General features: G+C 41.0%; 2 protein-coding genes and 1 long non-coding RNA gene across 4 annotated transcripts in view; 1 reads left to right on the top strand and 2 right to left on the bottom strand.

Moving 5' to 3' along the window:
• CHRDL1 (chordin like 1) overlaps window positions 1-16894 on the top strand; it is a 42947-nt gene extending 26053 nt beyond the window's left edge. For both annotated transcript variants that reach the window (XM_052672949.1, XM_052672950.1), the window contains 8 exons: window positions 2262-2407; window positions 3339-3432; window positions 5701-5768; window positions 6987-7161; window positions 10194-10388; window positions 11426-11593; window positions 12723-12812; window positions 13941-16894. In XM_052672949.1, coding sequence (XP_052528909.1) covers window positions 2262-2407; window positions 3339-3432; window positions 5701-5768; window positions 6987-7161; window positions 10194-10388; window positions 11426-11593; window positions 12723-12812; window positions 13941-14071 — 1067 coding nt within the window. In that variant the 3' untranslated portion in view covers window positions 14072-16894. The remainder of the gene's footprint in view (window positions 1-2261; window positions 2408-3338; window positions 3433-5700; window positions 5769-6986; window positions 7162-10193; window positions 10389-11425; window positions 11594-12722; window positions 12813-13940) is intronic.
• Window positions 1-23738, bottom strand: part of LOC128075848 (uncharacterized) — a 354845-nt gene that overhangs the window by 149270 nt on the left and 181837 nt on the right. The gene's annotated exons all lie outside the window — the stretch shown is intronic.
• The window catches only part of PAK3 (p21 (RAC1) activated kinase 3), a 204561-nt gene that overhangs the window by 145913 nt on the left and 34910 nt on the right, over window positions 1-23738 (bottom strand). Inside the window, exon 2 of the mRNA XM_052672944.1 lies at window positions 10151-10284. The gene's annotated coding sequence lies outside the window, so the exon portion shown is untranslated. The remainder of the gene's footprint in view (window positions 1-10150; window positions 10285-23738) is intronic.

Here is a 23738-nt window from a genome sequence, read left to right as displayed (position 1 = left end):
TCGTAGTAATCTGAGCAATGTGGCATGTACCAAGGTAAATCTGCAGTAAAATTTACGCTCTTCATTCCAGTATTCTGATGTGTCATAACGAGTCTTTGTAAACAGCTGCAGACCACAAGCCATGTCTTTGGACAGGCATCCTACATGGGCACAGCACTGCCCTGCACAGGCTGCATGAACAGGCCCTCACATCCAGGCAAGAACCATCTGTGTTCTTTCATTCCTCCCATAATTTTCTTCCAAGTTCAACTGCTCTTCCAGTTGCCTGAGGTACAGGGGACATCTAGGGTTTGGCAATTCCTTTTTCTGCTTTCTTGTGCTTTCCAAGAAATTATGGTGGTATAACTTGTGAGAAGTGGGACTGTCCTAAAAAGCACCTCTTTATTGTGGTTTCCACTATTTGTGCCTAATGAGACAGTTGCTGAATTTGTTCCTTGAATCTTTTGCTGATGACTTTCAAATTTGTCCTAATTAGAACATGCACCTTGCTATTCCAGAATGTGCATTACCACTGAGCTGACATACATTGCATTTTCATGCCAAGCATGAGTGTCAATGCTTTGTGTAGCATGTTGGAAAGGTACCACTACACATCTCTGACTGCACCAAAATAATGCTGCATTTGTCTCTTCAGTGCTCACTCTGAGAGAAATCAAATATCAGGCCTGGGGCCCTAAATGGCCCCTCATGCATAACTTCTGCCTTTGTCCCACAGGTTCTTTGCTGACCCTCTAGATTTTCAAATACTGCAGTATGTGTATGTTCCACAGGCAGATTTGACATTTACAATTTACCAGATAACTAATATCTGATGAAACCGATGTAACAAAATACATGCTTTTATCCAAAACTCTGAATGTCAGTACAATGCCAGTCAGCGTATAATGCCAGTATGTATCACCAGAAAACTCAGCTGAGAAATTTGCACTCTGTGGCAGCATAGTTTCTCAAAAAGTAATCTCCCTACATTCATCTGATAGATAATAAAAGGGACTACAGCAGGACCTGAATTTTCAGGTCAGGTTTCTTTTACATAAAAGCCCAAACCCACTGAATGAAATTTCAGCTGCATTCCTAGAAATCTGCAGTGATTCTGGCTCCAGACAACAAATACTCCACTGTTACTTCCATAGAGCTCTTGTTCAAAATGCCTCTTCCCTTGCTGAGATGCTAAATTCATGCAAATGCAAATGTATTAGTGTTGGATTTGCTGCCCAATATGTATGGAGTGACTTACATTTCATAGGTGAAGTATAATCCCTTTGCAGAGTTTGTCAGCTGTGTGATGGTTAAACAGTCTAGGGAATGTTTTAACTTAAGATATGGATTATTTTAAGAGTAAGAAGAAAATCTGACTCGTGGTGCAGAACTCCATGTGATCTTAAGTTGAAACAAGAGGTTTCAGGATTGAACGGAAAATGGTATCTTGTGCACTTCATTGTGTGTACTCAGTTCTGCAAACAAAATGCTCTGACTTGCACATCTCACCTTACAGTGTAAGAAAAACATTGGCTTTTGGGTGGCTTTTACAGACTGCCTTTGAAAAGTTTTGCCCATTCTGAAAACAACAACAGCAGCAAAGTGTGAAGGCCATTGGGAACAAACATTTACATAGAACATAGTGCAATTATTCTTGGGCCTGTCTGCTCTTAACAGAGTTCTATCATCAGTTTCAATTCTCCTGTACACCAGAAGGTCTGCACTGTGAATGGCACAGAAGCAGCTCTGTGCTTGCCCTGTGGTACACCTGGCTAGCCTGCAACTAACTCCCACTACAAATCATTAATAAAATAATACCAGACCTAAGAAGGGGGAAACAGAGCTAGAGATGTGTTCATGTGCTACTGACAGTGGAATTCTGTGTGTATACAGGCCCTCATGCCTTCTACATTAAAACTCAAAGAGCCATGTAAATTTAACAAGTGAGCACGTAACTGCACCTGCTTATCCTAATTGTAAATTCTGTGGAAGACAGGGCAAAAGAAAAACACAGCAGCATGGGAGATGGCAGTCTGTGCTGGCCTTCATGATAAAATCCAAATCCAAAGATTAACTGAGACAGTCAACTCAAAAGTATGAATTATGAAAGTTCAGCAAAACAGCAGCATGACAATTTCACTCATATTTTGTAGCACGACAAAACTTGTCCTTTTATAATAAAGAGAAATGGGGGAGCGGGGAAGCTTTCCTATCCCTGTACTTGTGATATTGCTAGTTGTTAGGACAATCTGCATGAAATGTTCCTTTCCCATTGCTTTCAGAAGATTCGCTGTTCTCAGTAAGCAGCAAAATCACTGGAAAATCATGTGAATACAATGGCACCACCTACCATCATGGCGAAATGTTTGTGGCAGAGGGGCTTTTCCAAAACAGGCAAGCAAACCAGTGTGCCCAGTGCAGCTGCTCAGTAAGTACCACAGCTTGTCAGAGCCCTTCTCTGTCTGAGCTTCATTTCACCTTTCCAGAAGACATGGCACTGAAATGCACGCAGTCCATAGCACACAGTAGAGGCTGGGAACTGGGAGTTAATGCAGAAACTCACGAAAGTGCTACAAGCCAGTCCATGGCACCTGGTAAATGCCAGACTGCCTGCTGCTCAAACACAGAGGACAAAGCTCACCCTGTCAGACATCTACTGTAGGTAAGCATGCAGTGCATGGCATTTATAGAACATATCACTTCAACCTGACTGGAAAATACAGCACTGAGTGATGGAAAGAAACTGGATTCATTTGGGCTGAGCTGATAAGAGCCCCATGAGCTGGGACTGGACAGCTCTGTAAGACAGTGCCGAGCCCCAGACCCACTCCTGAGGTGCTACCAATTTAAATCCAGCATATTGGAGCAGTCACTCGGTGACCCTTTGGAGGCATTTTTTGAGCTGAAACATCCTTCTCAAACCAATCAGGACCTCTTCTGATCTAATTATTGTTGTATTCAACATTCACAACAAACTCAACAGGTTAGGTACTGAACAATTTTGTGTCACTGCCAAGTTCTTCCTCCAGATCAGCCGTGTGACATGACTTAGGGAGAATGGGGAAGAATTTACACCAGGTGTAAACATTAGACAGATTTTAGGCTTACAGTAATTGCAGTTCCTTCCTTTCCCACACTTCTTTACCTTTTCTCATTTTGTAAAACTAAGGGACTTCCCTCTCCATGACATACGTTTAAGAACTGCTATTCAGATTCTTCACTGGTTTAATATTCTGCTTTGGCTACTTGAGGGACATATATGTAAACATCCATACTAGATTTAAATATGTCCATAAAGGTGCGTACATGATACCATACAAACTGATGACTCCTAAATGCTCCTTGTGTTTTACTGGCAGGAAGGAAATGTGTACTGTGGGCTGAAGACCTGTCCCAAATTAACTTGCTCTTTCCCAGTTTCTGTTCCAGAGTCCTGCTGTCCAGTTTGCAGAGGTAAGTGTTACACATGCACAGGACACACATCAGCATGTACTCCTTCCCCTGTCTGTGCACCAGCACTGTCACTTAGGATGTTGTCTGCAAGTTTCCCATTTACTCAAAACCCAATGCATGCTGGAAAATTAAACGTCAAATTCCAGTAGGGCAATATTACTAGCTTTGTTTTCCTTACTTGAAACAAGGAAAGAATGCACTGATGAAGTTGCATTCCAATGATGAAGACAGTCAGAGCTTCAGATGATGAATTTAAATAGTTGCCATTGCTTTGGCTAGACAGCTTTTGAAGTAAAAGATGAGGCTCTCTCCGACAAGTTATCAATCCTGCTGAAGTTATACAAGACAGAAGAATTTCAATTTGGAGGTTAATTTCAATTCAGTTTAAATTAGGTGTCTATCTATATTCAGCAAACATTGGTATTTTATTGGCAGTTCCGCTTTTGATCCTGTAAGCATGGAGAACTTGGTTACAAGGAAGCATACTGCCAGCCTTAGTAGCCCTTCTGAATGTCTACACTTAAACATCTGCCTGCAAGCCCATCTAAATATCTGAAGATTTCTAGATGTATTGTATCTCACTATTGGTATCGTGGCATTTGAATCGCCACTTCTCAACAATCTAAGCAGCAGTGGCCAGTTCTCAGAGGTGCAAGGAGGCTAAAGGTGCCTGTGGTTTTCACAGATGCCACTCCTCTGGACCCAGTCCAGCAGCTCTGCATCCATCTTGTGCTGGGTTTCACTGTTGTCACTGTCCTTCCCGTCAGAGAAAGGATGAGGATTTCTATGTCAGGATCCAACTTCCCCTTAAGTTAAATGGAAAGTTCTCAAAAAATGCATTGGGTAGCAGAACCATGATGGATCTGACTGAGTGAAATCAAGTCAACTGCAGAACTGGAGACGCAACTGTATCAGCACCATGGCTCTCCCAAGCCAGGATCACATGCTGTTATGCTGTGGCAGCTGTCCTGTCACAGGGGCCCAAGCTTGTGCCTGGCATTGTTGCGTGCCATTCGTGAAAGCCAGCAGGTGTGCATGATGTGGTGGCACTGCACCGTGTTCCAGAGAAATTGCTCAGTACACACAGAGCTAGGCTTTGAGCCACTAGCAAAACAACTTTATCGGTACCTGCATCTGAATTCCATGCCAGGGATAAATTCCAAGGTCAGCTCCACGCTCAATGATTTCTCCTGCTCTTGTACAAGTTTTCCAAAAACCAGATATCAGTTCAAGTTCCACGGCTTGTCCTATCAAGGAACAGCTCTAAATATGTCTTTAACAACTCTTATAGCTACATTCTCTCTCTAGCCCAAAACTGATCTTTCCCTGCTGTTACGTTCACGTGGCTACTAGTTGTGCATGTGTTTATGGAGCTTGTCTTTACCCAGAAAACAGATGGATGTTACTTCTGAATAGAAACTGAGAATTTCTTCTTTTCAACTTTTCCCATCAATTACATGTTTGGCTGTGAGGGAACAGAGGCTGGCTCTGCAAGTCCCTCACACTGATTCTCAAGAGCATTCATAACTTCTACATTGTATGCACAGATTGCAAGTGCTGTAGCAAAACCTTTTCTATTTAAAAGACAAGTCAGCGTGTCCTTGCTTTGTTATGAAGGTTATTACTGTTATGAGCCTTACTTCTGTACTACTTTTATTGGCCCAACTCAAAAAGGAAAGCTTGAACATTTCATACTTTCTACATTCAAATAAAGCATCCTGTGAGCTTACATGGGATCCAGTCTTAGTGGGTCAATTTCTCATATATGACATCTCTGCCATAACTCAGTGCTGTCGATGATCACATCATATATATATATATATATTAAATAAAGCATAAAAATAAGGAAAAAGCCAACCACACATAGAGGTATAAAATGTGCAGGACTAAGTATGGCTTACATTTTCCTGACGTAATAGAATGTAAATTTTTAGTGGCTACACTTCAGAGTCAAGTTACAGTCAGTCAAGTTACATACCCACTGATCAACAGTAACTGCACTTGTGGGTCCCCTCAGCACACAGCAGATGGAAGGTCACACAGCCTTGCCTTTCTCTGTGAGCTCAGCTAAACTCATTTCTCCTTGCCTTTGTGACCACATATGTTCCAAGATATTTGGGATGTCATCTCTAAATAATCTAACACAACCAAGTCAGACTAAAGACTGACAAATTTAGCTGTAAAGCTGGATGAGACTTTTCCTCTACATATCTCCCAAATCCTTGCACGGTGACTCCCCTAACTGATACTGCTCTACTTCATGTACAGGAGATGGAGAGTTATCCTGGGAGCAGGCTGATGGAGATATCTTCCGGCAGCCAGCCAACAGGGAAGCTGTAAGTGTGACCTATGATTTAAGGACACATTTTCTGCCCATGCATGCCAGTACATTGGGGGGGAAAAGAGAGAAAAAGAAGAAAGAGGATGTTAACAGATCTGACAAGGTATAGAAATATCTACTGCAGCAAGCTCCTTAATAAACTTAACCTGAATTCATGAGTAAGTCTGAATTACAAAATGACATGAGCTCCCGTAGGCTCTGAATTTGGCCATCTGTATGTGCTCTATGAGAATAAAATTCCACAGCATTTTGTTTGCTATACAAGCAACACTTCAAAATCAGAATTACAAACTCTTATTTCCCAGTTGACATATATACGTGTGTATTTACTTTAGGGGCTTCACTGCCTCTGGGGTTAACAGTAACCACTAAAAACTTAGTCAAGAGAGGCTTTTTGTAACAGCACTTGGAGAGAACATGAAGAGCTTTTAAGCATTTTTAAGCACACTACCCAAATACATGAACCAACAGGTCTTTGGATTAGTGAGAAGAATCATGCCTCATAAAATATCTGCGTTAGTACACACTATCCCTTCATGCCCATGGGTATTTTGGAAAATAATTCTCTGAAAATAGCCAGCTCTTTTGCTATAGAAAACACACAGACTACTTTCCTCTGCAAATCAAATGAGATTTCCCAGTCTGCAAGACAGATTGAAATAAGGTTCTGCTCAGTCTGTGTAAAGTTGGCTCGCCTGACCCAGCACAAGCATTCAGAACAGCTGCATGCAAACAAGAAGCAGCCCAAGCAGAAAGCAGTTTTGATGAGGAAAACTAGACAGGCTCACCTGGTCTTAAAGCAGACGTAAGTAAAGAAGGTGTCTAGCTCTCAATTCTGTTTATCATAAATTGAGTGAAATGGGGACTTCTGGGTTGTGATTCATCTCCTGAGATCTACAACAGTTCAGATGGATCACATTCAAGAAGTACTTGATAAGGGACTTCAGATAATCAGTTTAGAGGTAGACACCTACACTGAATATACAGTCTGGTGAGGTGAGGTCCAACTGTGTATGTGTAGTTAACTTCATTGCCACGTTAAGCACCTGCAAAATCTGCTTGGCCTTCTTTTGTTTGGTGCCATTCCTTACACTTAAGGCCGGTTTGTTGATGGAGGCAACAATCATTGCCCATACTGAGTTTCTAGTACAGCCTCTTTCCTCATGCTCCCTGGAATGATACATTTACTTTCCTGCTCTCTTTCTGTCTCCAGAGACACTCTTACCACCGCTCCCACTATGAGCTGTCACCCAGCTCCACCAGGCAGGTAGTCAATGTTCCACGATTTCCAAGTGCCAGGAGTAACCGCGGAGTCCTACCAGATCCCCAGCAAGCATCAGGAACAATAGTACAGATTGTTATCAACAACAAGCACAAGCATGGACGAGGTAAAGATAAGTATTTTGTATGGTATTACTCTGGGTCAGGCATTTAACACCTACAAAAAAGTCTTCTCAAAATGTACAGCAGACTCTTGGAAATTCACACCGGTATCAGGAGACCCAAAACAAATCAGAGGGTGAAAGCAACAGACTAGTGAGGATATGAAATAAGCTCTTGACTGAGCTCACTTGTGCCTGCATTTCAGTCTGCATGGGCACAACATTATTGTGTTGCTTTCTGAATTGCTCTGTGGTATTGTACTACATAATTCAGAAAACACATGCTACTGTGACCAGCAAAGTGAGCTCTAAGTGCCTCAAAGGACACCATGATGCCCTTAGATTTGCTAACTGATTCACACAGGGACTTGAGCAGTAGGAAATAGATGGTGGTTATGTTCTTTACACTGTCTCCTATTTGGTAACTTTACTAGCTGCAAACTGCATGTATTTAAACCACCCCACAAATCTCAGGTCGTAAAACTTTGCTGTAGAATTGGAAGTCTTCTGCCTCCAAGGCTTAGCAAATTATTCCAAAGAAAGAAAATACCATGACTTCCCCCACCTTAAGCTGGTTGTCTGAGATGCAGGGGGTCCTTTTCCTCCACCATGTCTAACAGTAGATGCAGAGCAGGTAATTAGCTGAGACTGGATGTCTGAGCTGTAACCAGGCAAAGTTAACCAAAGCAATGAATTCCTCAGTGCCTTCTGATAGTATATTACATTATGTGGGCAGCAGGACTTTGAGCCTATATGGCAGACCATACACAAACATGACTAAGACATTCCTGCTGCATTGAAGGACTGACGAAAATAGAGGGAAAATATCAGTTGTCAGTTCATGGGACAGCAGGTGCTGTACAACCAAAAGGGCAGGATGCTCAGGTCCCACAGTGGGTGTATGTAAGCTAGCTGAGGTCTGCAGGAACAGGCCTAAGAAGCTATAAAATAAATAGCTGTAAAAGTACATGTTCAGAAAAGCAGTTATCCACAAACACCACTCAGCAGGCACTCAGAAACTACCCACAAAGAGTTAAAAGCCCCTGTATTAGGGCCAACTAATCTTTCAAGGTATTAACTAACAGAAGGAATGTTGGCCATAGGATCTTTATTATCCACCTGAACAACCATGAAAAAGCATTCAGATCATGCCAGTGTTTTATGCTGAATCTAGGAGTAGGAATCTCCACACAGTGCAATATCTCTGACATGTTATTCACACATAAAGACATCATCAAAGCTGTTTCTAACTGATTTGTTTCAGCAAGTAAGAAGCATACAGATGAACAGCATATTTCTGAATGCAGTGTACTAACCACTACAACTTCATACATTCACTGCCTGGAGAGTGTCTGACTGATCCCCTTGGTGGAAATCAGAATGCTGACCGTGTGTTTTCCTTTGTTCTTCCCCAATTAACAAGTAATGCATTAATTAGTGCGTATGCCCCTTGAGATACAACAACCTAAAAAATAAATACTTAGCAAATAAAATGTGATTGTATGGATACAGACATAATTCTGAATGCGAAGAACACAAAGAAAACACAGGGCATTTGGGAACTAGAAGTTATATGCCACATTTTATCTTCTTCTGAAGGCTTCATTTGCTACCCCGAACTGTTCTGTGCTAAACAGATCCTTCTCTCATTTTCAGTAAACAGATAACACATTATTTGCTTTCATGTGAGAAACAAAACTGTTTTTCACTTCTAAAATAAAGCCGTGTCTTAAGGAGTTAAAAAGTAGCAAATTATAAACCAAATGATAACATAACCTCATGAAAGATAATACATTACAAAGAACACTCCCCATAAATCTCAGCAACTCAGCAAAGTAAAAGCCAGTTGATCACATCTGTTACCAGTTAGATGTAAATTTCAGATTACAGATAAAAATTAAATTGCTTTTGAAAGTTACAGGCAAAAAAGGAACATATTTTACAAATAAAAGCATTAATAAAAATGATGGCATATTAAAAGAATTGGAAATATTTGCAGCATACCCCAGCTTCACTTCAGTTGCCTTTAGAATTCAGGCAATGCCCTTTCTTTCACCTTGTTAGGATTAGTTTGCATTTTTCTTCGTGTTTATAAAATATTTAAAAAGAAAGAAGTAAGGTTTATAGGACAAATGCAAACATGGTGTAAAGTGATATAATCCCCATTAAATGCAGGGTGACCCGAACTGGCTTCTACCAGGTAGGAATTTTTCCACTCTCCTTTTGCCAGCTGTATTTCTGTCTCTCAGGGGCACAGATGAAGAAAATACTGTGAGATGCTTAGATGCTCTTGGAATGAAATCTCAGCCCCATACACATCCTTTCAAGTTAATATTTTCTCGTGATTCCAAAGGCCAAATGTCCCTAGATACCTATAGACATACATATCCCCACAAACGGCATCAGACTTCTTTTTGTAACATTCCACTGCTTTTGCTCTGTGTTGTGTAGCTCAAGTCCTGTGTATTACAGGCCTAGGTGGCACCAATCCATCCTATCGATAGTATGCTCTCCCTGCAAAAGCCACATTCAGCTAATACTAGGAACAGCTGTTCAGATAACTTGTAGCAAATGTCCTGATTTGCCCCACTGCAGATTCAATACTAGAAGGCAGAGCCAATTTAGCAGGCTATGCCCTGTGTGTGGACTGAGATCAGCTGTAGGAAGGAGGAGTTAGTTTTGTAAGCTGGTTAATGATGCACAACTGAAATGCGTGCGCTGGAGGGGGGCTGCTCAAGTACTTGACTCAGCCACCTTCTCCACTGTCTTCAAAATAGTGGTGGACACTGGCATTGTGGGATTTGGAATCAAAGCCAATCTGCTTAGAAAAGAGTGAACACAGGCTCTGGCTCATTTTACGTGGCAAAACTCTGACTGAAGCAAACAAGTAGTGAAGTGAGCCAGAGACACTGACGAATTAGATATGGCGACACTGCTTTAAACAAATGTGCAAGAATCAAATGAATGTTCACAGAAGAACAGCCAGTGAACCTACCTTTTCCAGTCGTACTTTTTCTTCCTTTTCTCTTCTTTTGTAGTTTGTGTTTCAAATGGCAAAACATACTCCCACGGTGAATCTTGGCATCCTAATCTCCGGGCCTTTGGAATTGTAGAGTGTGTGTTGTGTACCTGCAACATCACCAAACAAGAGTGTAAGAAAATTCATTGTCCAGAACAATATCCCTGCAAATACCCTCAGAAAGTGGAAGGAAAGTGCTGTAAAGTCTGTCCAGGTAAAAGAAAGAGTTGATGATAAACCACTTTTTTTTCTGTGCATGTCAAGGATTCCAGTTACAGAATCTGATGAAAACAGCAAAGCAGTGCCCACGGTTCTGATTTATGTGCAGAGATATCCGTGTGAGACACACACAGCTGCCTGCCTAGCCCTCCCATTAACTGTTGTTACTCAGATGAAGGGCTTGTTGCATGTGGCACGTGTTCTCATCAACTCCTGCCTTTCTCTGTACTGTTTGCATGACTTCCTGATTTCCAAACAGAATTTTACAGAAACATATACAGTTCACCTCTATCAGAAGACTCTTCCATTCTTTCCCCACTGCAGTACACACAGAACATTCAAATCATCCCGTCTTCTTTCTCCCATTTTTGTCCAACTTCCAACTAGCATCAGAATAATTACAATTTCCACTTCTATGTCCTGTGACTTCTCCAGGCTGTCATGAGATAACGTGCCCTGAGCCTAGCCCAGGCTTGCACTGAACTACTGGCTTGCCACATCCTTATGTGGCCCCTGCTGCTGATCAAACTGCAGAAGATGTAGGTTCTCCCCCTACCCTTTTCCTGAACAAAGCATTAACTCGGGTTTCTTCACTCTCTCCAACCACTGATTTTCATTATTGTTTAGTAACCTCTGAGACTTCCACTGTTATTTCAGATATGCTTGGAAAGTGGACAGTGGTTCAAAAATCCTGAGGATTCTCACAGACCAGTATAGCTCAGTTCTTTATGAAATTCTTTATGGATTATAAATACAAATTTATCTCTTGCCACAAGAGGCAGGCAATGGGAACCTAGCAGAATATAACACTATTAAATGCCTATGGCTTAGCTGGAGATGGATTTCAAAGACTACATAAGTGAACATGTGATTTGGTTGAGATGATCCTTGTGGGCCCCTTCCAACCTGGGATATTCCATGACTCTATGAAAACTCTGATTTTAAACTAAGCCTGCTTGGTTTAGTGCCACGTAATTTCTGGAAGACTTGTTTACAGCTGTAGAATGTGTTTTGGGCTTTTTTCTTAAACAGAAGAAGTGCCAAGTCAAAGCTTTGACAACAAAGATTACTTCTGTGGGAAAGAGACCTTTCCCGTCTATGAATCCATTTTCACAGAGGAAGGAGAAACCATCAGAAAAATTGCAGTAGAGACTGAAAAGTCACCACAAATAGAAATACACGTGTGGACAATCAGAAAAGGTGAGTTGAACAAGTTATGTATTTTAAGTTGTATAATCTCTCATTAAAATGCCACAGCAACTTAAATTGCAAGCATTTAGGGACTGCTGTTCTCTTAGCTATTTAGGATACCAGTCCTACAGCCATGGCCACTACTACGTTTTGCTCCACCAACATCATTAATGACACACACATTTCTAGTTCTGCAAACTCCTGACCTTTATTGTGAGCAAAACAACCAAACCATGTTGGGTGTCAGTAATACCATGTGTAATCTGCGACAGAGAAGTGAACAGTGGGTTTGAACCAGGTGCTTGCTTAGCTGGATCAGAAAGGTTTCCTTTGAAATTACTGTCTGTCCTGTCTGTCCCGTCTTCCTTAGTGATACGTAACTGCATTCATGATGGCCTAGAATATTGACAACAAATGTATTAAGGATGAAAGCAGTATCTCTTATTAAGCCAACTGGTAAAATCAGGAGAAAATTCAAAAGCTTTCTGATTTGCATTACTGCAAATCCTCAACAGTTAGGACAAAAAAAAATATTATCTTCAGCTCCTTAAAGAGCCTATCTACTTAATCCAATTTAAGCAAAAAGGATGCAGTCCCCTTAGGAAAACCCCATCTAGTGCAGCCCTTTCCACGGAAATGATCTCCAGAATGCACTATAGAGCACAAAGCCAAACCCCAACTGTGAGCAGAACAGAAGTCGCAGGAGGGCTGATGGTTAATAATTACTTTATGTGTTCAAGAAGCCACAAAGCCTTGTGATGACTTGTCAGTAATGTCTGCTAACTCACGGCAGGCAAAATGGCAGCTAACAACAAAATTGTACTGTTTTTGTCCAAGATACTGAGATTTTGGCTTCTGTTGTAGTTTTACATTCGCCCATGCTAAGAAAGGTTTTAGTTATGTCAGAAAAAAATCAGCTAATTCTCACACCCCTCTGCAACTCTCTGCAATCATAAATCCTATGTAGAGCAGCACCAGAGTAGCAAACAGACAGAATAGGCCGAAAGTCCACATTACTGGTAAGGATTATTTCACAACACAAAACAGCAGTAATTCTACATAAAGACCGGGCAGCACCCCGGGCTTAGAGCAGTGTGCATGCTTCCAGTAACAGCCACTTCTTGTACCTTTGCTGAAGGGATTCTCCGTCATTTCTACATTGAGAAAATGTCCAAGAGGGAATTTGAAGAGCTTCCCTACTTCAAACAGATAACAAGGACAACCTCTAGTAAGTAAAATTCTGACACCTTCAGGCTTTCCTCCATCTACACAGCCTTGAAAAATACGCCATTTTACTCAATGCAGTCAAATGGCCTCATGTTCCTCTAGTATGTGGCTTTGTATAAAATCAAACAGTCAAAATACAGCAATTTAAAGTGTAGGTACATACAGCATGCTGTGCTAGTCTCCTGTCATTCTGAGAAAACAAATTGGCTGTTTTCTGCTTATAATGCCATGAGTCTGAAATGTGACTGAGGTCAGCACAACAGCACTATTTGACTTTATTTAAGCCCGTATACATACGTATGTTGTACTTGAAAGAAGCCTTTTCTATGTTCTTAATAGTATTTTTATTATTAAAATTTGTCTTTTGAAAAGGTATGCAACTCATTTATCACTCTTGCTTCAATTTCTTTTTTGCATTTCGTCCAGCTTGGGATATGATACCTAATTTGATGGTTTAATTAAGGTATAGGCATTTTTAGCTACTAGTTCTTCTGCACTACAAATTGTCTTTTTTCTTTTTTTGAAGTTCCAACTAGGGAAGGAAGCATTTTGACAGGAACAATCTATTCTTGATAATACAGGCTAAGTGAGAGGCAGACAGCTTTTCATCTTGAATATTTTCTAATTTGTTCCTTTCAGCCTTCTCTGCACTTTCATTGTTATCTGTACTATCACATCCTAGTTAGCAGGACTGTGAGCAATTCTACTAACCTTAGCAAAACTATACTGGAATACTGTTATCTGACACAGGTTGTATAATAAGCAGGTAGCTAGAGTTCATATTGCATGAAATGCTGACTTGTAAATGCTTTCATTTACCATCACATTTAAATTTTTATATCACTGTCACCAATCAGGGGATCTGACTTCATAAATGGTTGAAACAAATAGTATTTTTTGACTAAAGAAAAGGATATTTAGGTTCTTGTTCATCATTTATAACAAAATTGTTTTTCATGGAATATGTTAAATGACTGTAAGATACTTTGAATATTTTCCATGGGAGGATTGGACATCCACTCTTTGACCACCGTGAATCAGTTTGTCTGGAGAATGCTTGTAAGTGACTCCAAAGTTCCCTATGCCCTTCCTAAGCGAGTGTCTTTCTCCTTTGTGTTTTTGTTTTCAGGCCAGTGGAAAATATTTAGCGAGGGAGAAGCTCAGATCAGCCAAATGTGTGAAAGCAGAGTGTGCAGGACTGAGCTCGAGGATTTGGTAAAGGTTTTGTACCTTGAGAAGTCTGAAAAGGGTCACTGTTAAGGGAGACAGCACTGGAGGGAGAAACACAAGAAAACTTATGAAAACTTGGATCTGCAGCTGGACTGCAGGCTTATTTTGCTTAAGTCAACAGTTGCCCTAAAAACCAAAACTATAATGCAGTAATTATTCACATCATGCACAGCAAATTTGCTGCTTTCTGTGTAGTGGTCTGTGTCAATCGTTCAAATATCTCCTCCAGAATTCTAGGAGGCTCTGTGTTACTGGTGGGGGAAGCAGAAAGAGAGACTGTATTTTCCCAGAGTTGCATTTCTTTACAAGTTAAAAAGAGAAAACAGAATGCTTTTATTATTTGGCAAGTTTTTCAAACTAATGAAAAGAAGGACACCTAATAAATGTGCAGGAGCTGTGGAGAACATTATTTCCTGTGCCGAGCTCATACCATTTCTGGAGTTGAAATGGCTTGTGGATTTCTTTTTAAGTAGTGGAAGAAAAATACAAGTGCTACAGTACTTGTGTTGGAGACATAAAAAACAGATTTAAACTAACAAACTCCTAAGCAGCCTGCCTTTGGGATGATGTCTTGTAGTTGAACAAATGGAGTCCATAAACTGAACAGCAGGTGTTAGTGGCAATCACTCTATTTTTGTAGCAACTTGAGCAAACGTTCACTTGTAAGTGGTTTTCACTGTTTTCACCACCCACTTCTCTAAAAAAATGTAGGTATTATCTCTCAATCACAGCCCTATTAAATTCATTCTTCTGGGCCTGATTAACACGTGATTTTGGCTAATAGACTGCCTTGTAAAGCGATGCTGAAGAAGGTGGTGAAGTACTTGCAGCACTTTCAGAATTCCTAGGGCACCTCCCACTTAATAACTCCTTCGTTACAACAGAGCTTAATTTATTTGTTCTGGTTTGTTACAAAGCTAATCTGCATTTCTTTTTTGATGATGACTTCCCAATTCTCAAGCTTCAAGGACAGATTTCCCCCATGACAAATACCAAACAGCTACAGCAAGCCTTTAGAACACAGTAGCCCTATGAAAACTCTTATCTTTGTGAAAAAGAATTTTGAGATACTCTGTTAAACTTAGTATAGCCCATCTACAGTGTTTAAGAAAGGTGGCTGTCATCTGCCAAGAAAAAAAAAAAAGCAGAAGGCTGTTATTTTGAAAAATTATTTTCTCTGAAGAGTCACCATAATGCTGCACTGCCCCGGGCTGCAGTGTTCAGTGAATTCCCAAGAAGCAAACGACTCTGCCTGCTTTGCCTCCATTTTCTGCTCCACAAGTGGGAAGGAACACCGCTGTTCAAACACACGCTAGGAAACAAAGCTTTGTGGAAACAATCTGAACCAGGGGCTGGGCCTTCACAGGGAGTGAAGTCACAGCGACTGCGAGGATTTTGAGGTTTGTTGTTCTGCCAGCAACAGCACTGCAGGGTGTACCCATTTCTAAAGGGATGGAGGTGTGGGAGAGCACAGTGCTGAATGCCACCTCCCTGCAGCTCCTTCGCCAGCCTGCCAGGTGCTGCCCAAGTCCTGCTCTGCTGCAGGCAGCGTGGCCTGGGGCTACCCAGCAAAGAGGAGCAAGTAAGAAAAACAGGCTGAAAGGGGCAGGAAAGCTGGAGGGAACTGTGAGTGATCAAGGCTGTTGTAACTCCAGGATCCTGCATATAATCACCACACTGTCCCTAGGCCTGGGCGCAGAGCGGCTAACATAGAGGAACGCTTCCCTCCCTGCCGAGCGCTCGAACCAGTCCACCGTGTCAGGAAAACATGCTAAAAAGGGGAGCGTGCAGGTGGATTTGCAATAATAAAACTAGTCTGATGTCAGTAAGAACCAAACCTCATCAGGCTGCAGTGAGGACAGCTGCTCCAGCACAGGTCCTGCACAGACAGCCCTGCCAGCAGAACGGCCCAGCAAGGCCACAGGGAGCCCCTCCTGCTCTGACCTGCTGCAGGGCCACTCCTCACACTGCTGGCCATTTCACCCCTTTGGAAATCCCCTTTTCCCGAGGCGCTGCTGCTGGGCCCAGCTGTGCCTCTGCAGCCATGTGACAGCCCAGCCTCTCCTCACAGAGCCCAGCAGGACAGACACCACTACCGCTGGTAATGTGCTGCGTGCACAGAGACTGAATGGGCACCTGGCCATAAGAAAGACAGAAATTGGTTCCATTGAGTTTCCATGGTATCACTGCCTCCATAAGTGCTGTGTGCGTGTTTGGAAGTGGAGTAGGGCATCCTAACCGAGGTCGCGAGGCCTTACTGCACCAGAGGTCACTGCAAAAGAATTAACTGCGGAAGCACCTGCTTGGTCTTAGCAAAACCCACAGCACGTGACATCTATTGAGTTCGAATGTGCTGTAGAAGTGCTAAATCTCACTAGAACTCTTCTGATAAGCCATGAATTATCCTGATCTTTCCTTTGGTGAAGACGCCATAAGGAAGACTGAGGAATTGTAGTGATCTGGCGGGAAGAGCAGCAGCTGCCTTCTCACCTCACGGGCACAGTCTGTAGCAGTAGCTGGTGAACAGAGACCGAGGGGAAAGTGTACAGTGTTTGTGTTTTTATGAAGGCAGCAATCAGCTTTTTGTATTTGTGACAGGACTGGTGGAGTCCAGATTGTGTATTTATTTTATCATAAACACTTTCTAAGAAAAGCAAAAAAAATCATAAGCACCATTTAGTAAAATGCAGTGTTGCATTTTTACAGTTTTTCATCACATAGGGAAATAAAATACACTGTCATCATGCTTCCAATTCTTTTCATGGGACGTATGACTGTTACGGTACTTATTTATGTACTTGTATCACTTCAACCTGGTTTTATAAGTTAATAAACTCTAAAGTTGTTAAAAAAGCAAGCCGTTCTGCATGTGATGTTACTGGGTATGTTACAAGAGTCTTTCCATGGGAACACACTGTAGGTACACCTACCCGCTCTGCTCCCACCTCATCTTGCAGCAGCTCCTTCCTTCCCAGGCAGAGCTAGCTGAAGGTTGGCAGTCACCATCAGGCAGGACTGCACAGCTGCATTTCCATTGAATGTATTCTATTGATTTCATATCTAAGCTTTTTTTTTTTTTTTTTTTTTTTTTTTTTAAACCCACCAAACTAAACAGTTTTGCTTCTTGCTTCACCCCTATTCCCCTGTCACATAACAGATCATCTCTAACCCAACATCATTCCACAGAGCAACAAGAGGGGCAGGGTACCAAGGGAGAACTTAGAGCTGTGCTCTTCTGAAATAACTTCAGAGGATACCCATACAAGAGAAAGAGTGCCACAGTGTAAGACTCACATCCTTATACACTCTCCATTCGGAAGAAAGGTCAAACCATTTCACAATTCAGATGATGAATACTTCCAAAATAATTGATAGCACATGAAGTATTTGTGTAACATTGGTGTGCTCTGGTGCCTATTGTGTTATCCATCTAAGATAAAAGCCAAGATTTGGGAGATTTATTGTGGGAGGGGTGAAAATTGACGAAGTTAATCCTTGTTTCCATTTATTGTTTTTGTTTGGGGTTTAAGAAATGTCTTCATCTTCTCCACTGAGATTTTAGACTATTTTATTTCTTGGGTAAAGTATGTCTGCAGCAACATGAGTAGATGAATACGAACCCATAACCCTGCCCTTCTCACATAACACCAACCCAACTGTGAGTGAGAATGCAAAGCAGCCAAAGCAAAAACAAATAATTGAGTTTAACCTGAGAAAACAGCTTTCAATGTAGGCACACCGGCTGCTAAATCAGCGTGTTCAAAAAAAAAAAACAAAAACAAAAACAAAAAGCAATGAGCCTCATTTCACTACCAAAGCAAAATCTCTTGCTCTGTCCTCAGCTGACCTCAGCTCAAGAGCAGAGACAGTCCAACACACCAAGCGTTAAGCGCAGCTAACTGCTTGTCAAACAGCACCACCGATTACTTTATCTCTCCACCAAGGTTAATTTCATCTTCTAAAGACAAATTTCTCCTGTATCTTTCTTCACCCATCTCAGAATCAAAACACCAAGAAAATTTAGGTCAGGAAAAATTAAAACTACACCATATTCCCACTGAAGTAAATAGAAAAATTCTCAGTCTCCCCTGAAGAATTCTCAGTCCCCAAAGAACTTGTACTGGCACACAGTATGCAGGCATTAAGTGCATTTCAGCATGCTTTAGTGTTTTTGTGTTCCAAAGGTATATTTTCTACTTTTCACAGACAGACTCTTAGGCACACTGCTACTCAGAAGTGTGTGAACAGCTAGGATGGGGCAAATAATCATTTTAGCCTTATTCTGGGTCTTAATTTTAAAAGTATAAATAGGAGTCAAGTGATGCTTACGGTTTGTGTATCGGTGAATATTTTTGCTCTCCATCTTTAAATGGGAAGATTCAGGGTTTCCCATTAAAATACCTAACTTGACTTTAATAAGGTATTTATTTTAATTTCATCTACTAAAATGATGTGCAGAATGGCCAGACTGTGCACTGTTAACTATGCAGTTCAAGTACAAACTTTATGTAGAGTACTCAGGATGCAGGAGGAAATTCCACAGCAGCATCAAGCAAGGATAGCAACACCTTGGGACCTTATTCTTTTCGCTGGTAAAATTCTTGTGTATTGATAATGATTTTATAAACAGCTCATAAACGAGTAGACAATCATTCATCAATTAATCAACCTTAAAGTTCTTCCTAGAAGAATGAAGATTTGATCTGATTGCAAATACAGTTATTTATTTAGGAAAAAAAAATTCTTAAGTTATTATGTGTAACTCCAAGTGACAATATGTTCCAAAGCTATATTCTGGTGCCTGAGTTCATGTTCTTAATTCTGTGCTAGTAGAAAACATTTCATTGCTTCGATGACCATAATATCTATTCACATAAACTAAGTATCACAAAATCTTCACAGTTAGATCAAGCCAGACAGCGGTGTCCTCTAAAAAATGGTCCAATGACAGCACCACATAAAACATTAGAAGATATTTACAATCAGGACTCATTATCCAGTAAGTTTAACTTTGCCACTCAAATTAATGCAAAACAGTTGAAAAATCACACAAGCAAATCCTACCAGTAGCCTTTCTCACTCACTTCACACCATGTACATGACTATAAACAAGTCTAAATTTTTAAAAAAGGAGAAGTTATTTTGAGCTTCAGCAAATGTGCTAAGTTTCTGGAAATAAAAACCCCACTGCTATTTTGTTTGAAAGACTTAGTTTATAAATTATGAGTTGTTTTCACAAGCAAGAGGAAAAAAAATGCAGATTACTTAGGAATTGAAGGAAAATTTAGCTTAGTCTCTTTTATTTTGCAGTCCTACATAAGTGAAAGATTCAATTGATAATAATTGTCAAAGCCTTTCCTTTTATACAGTTATTTAAGTACTTAAAACAGCTTTTCCCAATCTGCATTTTCTTTTTAGCTCCAAGTCAGACATTTTTCAGAGCCCTTTGCACTGATGAGTCCCTGCTGAACAGACCAGGCTCTTCCCATGACATCAGCTTGCAGCAAGCTCCCAGTTTCTTTCTCATCAGCATGTGTTGAGAATTATTTACTCCATCGTAATTATACCCACAATGAGATCACTCTTATTAAGAGAAAGCTATTATAACTGCCACGTTCGTGATGACCACAGTTCACATTAATAAATGCGAGTGCCTAACAAAACACAGTTACTGATAGTTCACTTTTCAAGCAAGAATTTAAGCAAACCATAGAGAAACTGAGGAACAGAAAATACACGTGGCAACTGCAGAACCTGCACTTGACTGATGGCTAAAAACTGGAGTTCTGTAGTCTGGCTTCTCCATCAAGTAGTTTCTTTCTTAAGAGATGTTTTATCTTTCTGCTAATTATTAAAATGTTGAAAGGCGCGTTTGCTGGAAGAGTACCTCTAGAATGAATCTCCTGTAACGTGGGTCTGCTGGAAGATTCTTAAAGCCATGAATCCAATAACAAGCAGAGTTCTTCAGATTTCTGGTGACACAGCTCAAATCCACCAGAAACTCAGTACCTGCTGCTGCTCTCTTAAAAATTTATTTCCCTGTAAATCAACATCACACTCACAATAAACTCAAAAAGTTTCAGTGAAACTCAGTAGAAAAGATACACCAAGTAGGATTTCAAATTAACAGGCCAAATTCTGTGGAAATCAGCCTATTAGCACTTTAGAGGAACATCTGACCATACAGAGGAATAAGCACTTCAATCCGGACCAAAGGCATAGGTAAAAGAAGTGAGGGAAGATGTGACAACTGCTGTCAGCGTAAGGAGAAAGATTTTTCTCATCTTCTTGTCTTCTTTCCTCTTAAACTGCTGCTTTCAGAGCCATTGCAACTCTTTCATCACAAGCCCTGCTGGACAATCTGTGAAATCAGATTCCTAAGCAGAGCTTCTAAGGGCACTGCTTAGCTCAAAGGATTACTGAAGACAGTAGAGATGTCACTGCTCTCAGTTCTACTTCAGGGCAGTGGGATGAACACAACCTTTAAGGACAATTCTGCCTTTTATTTCCATCTCACAAAACACAATCAAGGACCTTACTTGTAATTAAAGATCTCTCTGCTCTCATACATGTCAGACAGTCAAAATAAAATATGGGATCTCCTCTGGGATTACCTCTATGGCCAACGTATCTTAAAGTCCCTGGTAAAATAGTCCAGTTCAGTAGAACAGACACATTAACACACACAGTGAAAAACAATAGAGACATTTCCCTTGCATCAAAATAACCCGATTTCTATCAAGTGTCTCCTCCTTTTCAGCTTCCTCCTAGTCCTAGACTTAAGGATACTTTCTTGTACTTATTCTGCTTTGGGGAATTTTCAGATTAAAAAAACAAACAAACAAACAAACAAACCTGTGGCTAAAACAAGCAGAAGAAATGACATCTACCACTTAAGAGCTTCTGCTGTTCTTGCTAGGAGAAATTCTTAACAATTCCAGCTCTACTGGAAATCAAAAAGGGTCCCAACGTTCTTCTGCAAATGCATGGGAAAAGCCAGTCTGCTGCTGCCAAAAGTGTAACTTATCACCACAAACTGTCAACTGAGAGAGGATCCTAAAAGAAAGTTGGTTTTTAGGCTTGGGAGATCTCAGGATGATGTAATGTTTGACAAAAAGCTTTTGACTTAGGGTAATCCAAAAATTAACAAATGTATTGAATTAAAATATTTTAATGATCAAAGAGTTTGCCTTTCTGACAAAGTTTCAACTGCAGTATAATCATCAACTTTTCACTTTGGAGGTTTGACTAGAGCATAGGAGATGCCAAAAATCAAGAAGGAAATGAGAAAATAGCCTCTGCAAAATGAACTCTGGAGTAAAGAAAGATAGATTAATTTGCTTTTCTTGCATTTTGCTCTATGGACGAAATACTTTAAATATCTCTCTTTTCTCACTGTAAGATCTCATTAGCTCCTCACTGGAAGCACAGCTACCACAATCTGTCTCGTATAAAACTGATTTTTCCAAAATAACAACAAATAATAGAAGGTGAAAACAAGCTTAACACAGTGATGGAACTCTATTATGAAGTGAATAGGTGCTCCCTGTGCCAATACAGTCTATTCAATCATAGTCTAACATTTTAATTATGTATATAGCTAAGGGGACTAGCTGGCAGTGGCTTAATTACTCTGCATGATAATGCGAACAAAGGGCCTCTGTTAAAGTAATCAACAAATATTTTAGCTGGCTGAGTTTCCTCAAATGTTCCAAGACCAATGAAAGATCTGATCATTAAGCATTTACTGCCCGAGAGCTATTTTAAACCTGTGCCCTTCATATCACAGCTGGCCCTTTGAGTAGCCTCAAATTCTTTATATCTGAAAGCCCTCATAAGGCAGAACAAAAGAATGCCTCTCGTTTGGAGCAAGCTGCCTGTGTCAGCTGTGTGATGTTCACTAGCAGGAGACGTCTATCTTAATGAGCTTTTGGACAGGAACAGCGCTGCCACTTCTAACTTTTGTCCAGTTCACAGGACTCCTGATGCAGGGTGCACTGGATGTGTTAGAATTGTAAATGAACCCCAGCAATTGCACATTTCATAAGGATCCCACAGTAACAATTAAGCAATAGTCTCTGCTGCTGTGGGCTTCTCCTGCCAGCTAATTGACCACGACGGGAGCTATGCAGAGAACCACGCTGAAGGCAAGGACACATAACAGAAGTGAAGGTTCATTATCTGGCAATGAAAAGGCAGTTAGCACCAATGGGAACTGGGTTTTAAAAGACTGAAGGTTTAAGGCTTTCACGTTTTGGAGGCATTTGTCATTAATTTCTCCATTGCCTAATAGAAGCCAAAAGCTTTTAAGTATACTTCATTCTAGTGAGCCTTGGGAATCAGACCAGTGGTGTCCATGCACATGCTCCACATCTACCCAAGTAGATGGCACAAGAGTGTCCAAGAATGTCAGAAAGTTGTGCAGACCGTTCATTTACTAAAATTCCACCAAAAAAAAAGTTAGAAAACTCATGAAGGAAACTGACAGTGACATCACAGCTAGGGAGTATCTTCATGGCACCCTGTGGGAGCTGAAGTCCAAACACTTCACAGTCCCATTTGTGCCCTCACTCTCTCCCAGCAGCACAGCCTGCTCCATGGCACATGGGGACTCACCCCCACTGTGCCCTGAGTGGGCCAGCTCACGTGAGGGAGCAGGGTCAAGGGGAAGAGAGCCACGCAAGTCGTTGAGCATCATGGTGGGCATTTACGTATTTCTATGCTGAGTCATTCCTCAAATATCCACTTTCTCAATGAAAACGGAACCTTCCCACCCTCCTCCTTAAACAAATACGCCAAAATGTTGGTGATAAATCCAGCAGGCAAGTAAGATCTAAAAACCTGTTCAGTTATTACATCAGAGGAGATTTACTAGAAGGAGAACAGGGAGGTCTCCTGTACTTACAGACAGCCCAAGAATATATATTTCACACATCTGACTGAGCAGAAGCTATAGCACTATGTCATCCCCACTTCAACGCTACAGCTATTTCAATTTCACTTCCACTACATGTCAATGTTCTGAGATATTCTTCCCGTCCAGTACAAACACCTGTTCTGTGCTCCTTTCTGTGCTGTGCCCAGCATTACCCAAATCCTTCCTCCTCCCCATTACCCCAGCTAACAGGCCCTAGAATTTCCCTTAGCTCTCACAATCCGCCTTGCCTTCCAGTTCTTCTACTCTCAGACTACAAAGCCCACTCCTTTCCTAACATCTTATTTATACAGTTGATCATACCAGTGGAAAGGCAGTGGCGATAGATGATCGCTTTGAGTAAACTCATGCACAAAAGAAATAGCATAGCTGCAGGGAGAAGGTACACTGCCACTATTCTGTTATGGAGCAAAGTGCCTCTAGATGACAGCGAAATTGTTAACATGCTGCACCATTAAATAAGGCAATGATAAATATGTATTTTTTAATTCACATTCATTCAGAGTCAAAGCCACTCTAGAAGTGACAATTCCCAGGATCTGATTTCCCTCATCTACATTCTAGTCCAGTCCCTAAAGCTTTGCGCTTACCTCATTTGCATTTTTTCTCATTATTTTCTGTTTCCACAAATTCAATTAGTTTTGCCCAACAACTCAAAAGCACTAAAGGTTACTGAGAGCAGTGGGGATTTTCTGTCAACTTACTGGCACAGTTGTTAAAACATAAACCTGAAGAATAAAACGCAGCAGAACAGTGAGTGAA

Source organism: Tympanuchus pallidicinctus, unplaced genomic scaffold (genome assembly GCF_026119805.1).
Source record: "Tympanuchus pallidicinctus isolate F22 unplaced genomic scaffold, pur_lepc_1.0 scaffold13, whole genome shotgun sequence".
Taxonomy (NCBI): Eukaryota; Metazoa; Chordata; class Aves; order Galliformes; family Phasianidae; genus Tympanuchus; species Tympanuchus pallidicinctus.
The sequence above is the reverse complement of the archived record's forward strand: the minus strand, read 5'-3'. Positions and strand labels throughout refer to the sequence as shown.